Raw genomic sequence first — 6,756 nt, 5'->3', positions numbered from 1 at the left:
TTTTCTCTCTCTTTTTTTTTTTCCTTTTATTTTGTTCAGGAGTAACTTGATACACACCAAAACACCCATTCCACCAAACCAAAAATAAAATTGATTTGGGTGGGTGAGAAGTAAGAGCAGCCCCACTCCTCATGACTCCCAATTCAGATGGGTCTGTTCAGTTTCCTCCTCTTAGCATCTGGACTATTATGAGAAGAATTTGCACATGACCCAACTGTTCCATCTGTTTTATAGCTCAAGCATGCAGCATCCAGCACCCCTATTGGGCTCTGTGGCACCGATGGAGCCAACCCAGTTGCAGCAACAACCTTCTTATCTGACTCATCTTTGATTAATTCAAGACACTTCAACACTCTCTCCTGCAATCCAAAACACACAAACACCCACTTAATAAAATTGTTCAAGAATCAAGATGGCTTAATAATGGAACTAAATTTGAAAAGAAAAACTTGCAAAACCAAAAGACTATCCTTTACCTTTTCTACATGTATGAAACAAGAGACAGCTTTATCAATGTCCACTGTTTCGTTTTCTGAGGATGACACAGATATAGCCACTGCCGCTGCAAGCTCTGATGGTCTGAAATCTAAGAAGCCAATCCCTGCATTCATTTCCCCACATCAACCACTGGGTCAGACAATTCCTCAATTTTACTTCTTTCAACCAAGAGGTTTTTACACACACACACACACACACACACACACATACACAGAGACAAAAAAGTAGAGAAAGGAAAAGAGGGAGACAAAACCTTTAATTGTGATTAAGATCAGTTCAACCGCTCGAGAGATGGACGAATCCGGCGGTGGTTGGTTGTCATCTTTGATCTTACGAAGGAAATAGTCTATGAAGGAGAAAGGAGTCACAGCCTGCATTCTCCATTTGAGTGTACTTAACACAAGAAGTTCCATTCTCTGAATTGTAATAGCTTCAAAGATGAATTTGGAATCCCCGAGCTGATATAAAATAAACCCATATCACCAAAAACCATCAATTCCAAATAAGATTTAAAAACCCCATTTCGGCAATGCCAATTCAAACAGAATGGGTCAGCAATTAAAAATAGCATTAATCAATATGATCCTTCACCTGTAAATCTAGAGACATGGGCACTTCTGTCTCGTCCATTTTGGCTGCCAAAGATAAACAAGTCACAGCCAACAACTGCATCATCCAAATTTTCCCTCTCTGCAAATAACAAAATAGATGGGCAAGATTAGAGATAATCATCAATGAAACTCGATAACTATGAAATCATACTCTCTTCCGGGTCAATTTCCTGTGACTTACAGGAAGTTCATAGGCTGAAAGGAACCGATCCAAGTAATTTATTGACAAATAGGCACTCAAAGGTCCAAAGCTGTAATAGGCATGAACCTGTTTAAGACCAAAATGATGACATTACTAATCAATGAAAAGGACACCCAAACTAGGTCCTAAAACAGTAAAACATTCAACAGCAACAAATCAAATCAACAATCGGAAAACAGGATTCCTCAAAACCCAATTGGGAAAAATTAATTACCACCCATATAAATATTTTTTTGATTAGGAAAATGATAATGGGTTGTTATTAAGAATGAAAGGTGATTAGAAGAAGGGAAAACAAACTCAATTTCAGAAAGGAAGAATGAAGGGATCCCAAACAAAACAACTTAAATTCAAAAATGGCTTCATCACCTGCAAAAATAATAATACGAAAACAAATGAACCTTCAAGACCAATTTCATGAGATGCGTGAATATGAGCAGATAAGAGTTAAGAATAGAATCGGAACAGAAGAAAAGGCCAAATCCACAAAACAATCCTAATGCATCAGAACTGAACAAATGAAAGAAGAATCAAAAACCTATTTGCAGAAACAGAGGAAAACCCCATTTCAGAAACCGATCACAAACATCGACCATTCGATGAGACAAAATGACGATAGAAGCAAGAAAAAACAAAAAAAATAAAAAAATAAAAATCAGAAGCTCCGTTCAACAAAAACGCTGCAACCCAACCCACCTTCCTCATCCAATCGACAGCCTCTCCTCTAACACCCATATCCAAGTCCCCACTCTGCAACCTCTTCATGTAATCATCTCTCGGCAAATGCTGGCATTCCTTCTCAACCATCAAATTAAAACACTCCTCAGTTATCAAGGGAAGTTCGATAGAGAACTCCCCACCATGAAAGCTCTGGTTTTGATTCAGTGTACGATGGTTCTGTGCCACCCAAGCATCGCCACCACCAAACTCCTCCCCAACTTCACCTGCAAACAACATGATACTGCTGTTGTCTTCTGCACAGAGAAGGTTAGAGGTTGAGCAATCAAAATCAAAACTGGGTGCCATTACAAAATTCCGGGAAGCCTCTCTTTCCCCTTCAAATCTCATCAAAGAAAATAAAAATGAGAAAACAGAGAACTTCTGAAAGGTTATAGATGAATGAGATGAGTGAGTTCGCTCATCAAAACCCAACAAAAGAGGTTGCAGAGACGAAACAAAGACTCAAAGGTGGTTGTTGACGAGACTGATGTAAGAGAGGAGAGCTTATGTAGTGGGGAGTATCAGGTTTAGGGAGAGAGAGAGAGAGAGAGAGAGAGAGCATTCATTAGAATGGAGAAAATTACGATGGAAAAGAACAAAATTAATGGTGGGGTAGAAAAAAAAATACAAAAATTGGAAAAAAAAAAATCACAAAAAGAAACCTGAGGAAACATTTCAATTTTGTTTTTCATGAGAGATTGTCTCAGTGATTGAATATATGATTAGTGATGAAATTTAATTATTAATTCTGTTCTTACAGAGAAATTTCATATTTATTTTTGGTAAGAAGAGAGATTTCATATTTAATCTGTAAAATTTTTAAGATGTCCAGTACCCAAAACGTGATTTAGTGGGAGGAATGAGGATTACGTTCTGCAAATACTATTTTATATTCCCAAACTACCCTCAATCCGTATACAGAATTACAATAAGCTGTATCAGATGAGGACAAAAAAAAGAGGGAAACAGCTCAGCGAAACAAAAAGGTAATGGTTTTTTAGTCAATTCAACAAGGACGGGTGTCAAGTCAGACCTGCCATTTATAAAAGCCGAGTTGTGAGCTTCTGGTCGAGTAATTCGAATCAAAGTATAAGGGTATAAGTGAAAATTCAGTGCTGTATAGAGTGACCAATCGACAATGGCTTTGTCTTTTATGACCTTTTTATGGTGGGGACGCGTGCGCTAAAATCTCTGAGCAGGTTACCGGAACATCCGTTTCTTTCAGAATTCACAGTTGGAAATTTGGTTTTTTTTTTTTTTCCCCTCTTTTTTACCCTAATTTCTTCCAAAAGATTGTCTCATTCAAAGCCCAATGGGATGCACCAAAGCCCAACATACTAAGATAAGGGCCCCTTTCACCTCAAGCTTGGTTTTCTGACTTTGAGTTCCCCTTTGGTCCTGTACCTTCATTTAATGGAATATTTAAAAAAAAAAAAAAAAGTTTTATATCTTTTATGGAGGAAAAGTAAAAAAAAAACTTTTGAATAAATTTTTCTTTTTAACAAGAGCCTTTCTATCTAAGGAAGCAGCTTCTTAATGATACGCGAGTAAATGTATGTGCGAAAGAATTGCGATTCAATAATGCAAACATGAAGTTCGAGAATCCATAAAGGTGAAAAAGAACTTTTGAAAAAAGAAAAAAAAATGGAACAAGAGCCTTCCATGTAGGAAGTAGTTTCTTAATGATACTCGAGTAAATGTATATGCGAAAGAAATGCGATTCAGTAATGCAAACATGAAATTCGAGAATCCATCAAGGTGAAAAGAAACTTTTGAACTAAAAAAAAAAAATTTGAACAAGAGCCTTCCTATCTAGGAAGCAATTTCTTAATGATACTCGAATAAATGTATGATGAGAAAGAGTTGCGATTCAATCATGCAAACATGAAGTTCGAGAATCCATAAAGGTGAAAAGGAACTTTGAACAAAAAATAAAAATAAAAAAATTGAACAAGAGCCTTATATCTAGGAATCGATTCCTTAATGATACTCGAATAAATGTATGATGCGAAAGAGTTGCAATTCAATGATGCAAACATGAAGTTCGAGAATCCATAAAGGTGAAAAGGAACTTTTGAAAAAAAAAAAAATTGAATCTAGGAATCAGTTTCTTAATGATATTCGAATAAATGTATGATGCGAAAGAGTTGCAATTCGATAATGCAAACATGAAGTTTGAGATTTTTCAGTTTAAATGGAACCTTAAAAGCACTTCCTTTATATCATTTAGATCGAAAAATGCTGCGGAAATTTATTCAACTACTTTAATCAATGGGGGATATGTGAAATGGTAATCCAATGCACAAATCTAACATTTCGTATTCAATCACTAATAGAAATGAAGATTTTTCTTGCTACTTGAAAATGTGAGCATAAATACTTAGGATCACAATGATTTAAAAATAATACGGTTCCAAGTACACCGCCATTTTAGAACTATCATAATAGTCCAAGCCTTGGGTTAGATGTTTTAATATCTAATTATCTTTATTTATAGTCATTTGAAGTTAATTTTCATTTTAGGATTGAGTTTTCCTTAAGTTGCGGTGAAGGGGAATCACTTGACTCCTGGGCTTTAAAGGAGCGTAGAAAGGTATCAAGAGGGTATTTTGAGAAACATACTAGAACCCTATAGGAACTTGTGACTTTAAACCCTATAATGAAGCGATGAACCATTTTGCATGGTGAAAGAAAAAGTTTCTCCTTCATTTTGTATTCCTTAATTCCATCATGTGTTACCAATAATACCAAAGCTTTGGTCCCCGGGATTACTTGATGTGTCTTTTGTTGGAACTAGGCTCATGTCTCAACATTTGGAAATCAACTATAGACCAAGGCCCAGCCCAGACCCACAAAACCTACTACACTTAATATAACCTTTAAAACTTTTTTTTTTTTTTAAATAAAATTAACCCATATACATGATGGCATATATAGATAAGAAATCTTATACAACTGCCACCGTTCAGTGCTTTCTTAAGCATGAAAAGGTTTCACTTGCTTACCAAGAAAAGGAAAGGGTTTCACTTTTCTATTTTGTTGGTTAATAAATTTCTACATATCATCTTATAAGGCCATCATTTAAATAGAAATAATCATATAAAATCTAAAATCGAGCAGCATGAAGAGAAGGATCTCCTCTTGAAAGGATAGAAAATCCCAATACCTATCAGTTATTACTGTCTCGTTGTCAATTACTGTGAGTTTCACCTTACCTTTGCCTTGGTGGTTCCACAATTCCAGTGGGTGGAAATACTAGAAATTACCAAATATGGCTTATTTCACAACTCCCAATAAGAATTAAAAACAAAAATCAGAAAAAAAAAAAAATCTTTCTTCCTCACATAATATATGTAGAAGTTTTTTATTTAGTGACATGAAAAATCTATATTTAAGAGAAATTGAAAGAGTGTCCTTCTCTGGACAAGGAAAAGCAGAATGAATCACAAAAAAAGGAGAGTGATTTTGCCTTTTCCTCTAATGGTTATGGGACCGTGTTTCCTTTTGGGAGTTCTAATTTAGATTTAATGAAGTGTAAAATTTGATGATTAAAACACAACAGAGGTTGAATTAGTAGAGTCAATAAGTAATTAAGTTTTTAAGTACTAAAAAAACCCCCACATTTTGGTGATGATATTGTAGTCAAATGAATTATATAGGACACTGTCATAAAAATAGGATATGACAATTGACAAGGTAATGAAAAGGACATGGCATTGGATGGGAAATTGATGTACAAGTGAGCCCACCACCCATTCTAATATGAGGACAGACAAATATCTGGTTGAAATTTGCTGCTATAATTGTAATAGTTAACATGCCCCATTTTAATTTTCATTTTAATTTTATTTTATTTTTTCTCGGGGAGATGGGGAGAGGGAAGGGGTGTGATGGGCAGATAGAGGTGGGGTGTACGGTATTCCTTGTACAACTAGAAGAACTTTGGCTAACTATGGATATGGTGCAGCTAAACATGATGTTATTTTTATCTTCCCGGTAGAGCATACGAAACATATTGTACTTGAAGGAATTGTGATGGGTTCTCTAGACACTCAATTTTGTCACCCATTTTAGCAATGATGATATACAGGGAATGATCAAGGTTCGTGATTCACATCGGAAGGGAATCTAGGCCTTTGGTGACGATCCAGATGATGACAATGACTCGAGGATCAGCCCAAAATCCTAATACAGCCCGAAACCCTAATCCGGTCCCAGGCCAATTTCAGGCCCAATCGGCCCGATCTGTTGGCACTTGATCCTAACATATCATATATTGACGAATTGGTTCTAAGTACTCTCCAATGGTGTGAGAACGATATGAACAAGGATTGCTGGAACCCCCAGCTGACAAATGGGCAAAGTCCCCTCTTTGCTATTCTCGATCTCTTCCGAGCGAACAAGGAGCTCGAAACCCACACAATTGGATGGTGCTTGGATATTTGATTCCGATTGTATATCGCACATCAAAATCTGACCACCGGATCCCTTGAAATTAGTCCCGGAAGTCAGAACAGGGATCGATAAGACCGATTTTGACCCAGACCCGGACCCACACTAGAAACCTTAAAGACCCATACAGGGACCATACGACTCAACATGGGTCCCAAACAGTGCCGTATGGTTTCCATACGGTTTCGTATGGTCCCCATACGGCACTATAGCCTTTTCACCCAAAAAATAAGAAAAAAAAGAGGAAATTAGGAAAAATAATTAAAAAAAAAA

The 6,756-nt window shown here is 36.4% G+C and overlaps 1 protein-coding gene across 1 annotated transcript; it reads right to left on the bottom strand.

Moving 5' to 3' along the window:
- Positions 1-6: 6 nt before the first annotated feature.
- LOC122083725 (cyclin-D3-1-like) lies at positions 7-2,782 on the bottom strand. Its single transcript, XM_042651610.1, has 6 exons — positions 2,008-2,782; positions 1,291-1,377; positions 1,090-1,188; positions 752-956; positions 477-601; positions 7-359 (listed from the first exon to the last, which is right to left on the bottom strand). Exons 1-6 carry the CDS (start codon positions 2,377-2,379, stop codon positions 144-146), a joined length of 1,104 nt encoding a protein of 367 aa, XP_042507544.1. The 5' UTR covers positions 2,380-2,782; the 3' UTR covers positions 7-143.
- Positions 2,783-6,756: the final 3,974 nt, after the last annotated feature.

Source organism: Macadamia integrifolia, chromosome 7, assembly GCF_013358625.1.
Source record: "Macadamia integrifolia cultivar HAES 741 chromosome 7, SCU_Mint_v3, whole genome shotgun sequence".
Lineage (NCBI taxonomy): Eukaryota > Viridiplantae > Streptophyta > Magnoliopsida > Proteales > Proteaceae > Macadamia > Macadamia integrifolia.
This window is presented reverse-complemented; position numbering and strand designations above follow the sequence as displayed.

Coding starts and splice junctions, on each gene's coding strand:
- LOC122083725 (XM_042651610.1), bottom strand. CDS start 2,379: ATGAGATTTGAAGGGGAAAGAGAGGCTTCCCGGAATTTTGTAATGGCA. Junction 957..1,089: donor CCATGTCTCTAGATTTACAG/GTGAAGGATCAT, acceptor ATTTTATATCAG/CTCGGGGATTCCAAATTCAT. Junction 602..751: donor GATCTTAATCACAATTAAAG/GTTTTGTCTCCC, acceptor AAATGAATGCAG/GGATTGGCTTCTTAGATTTC.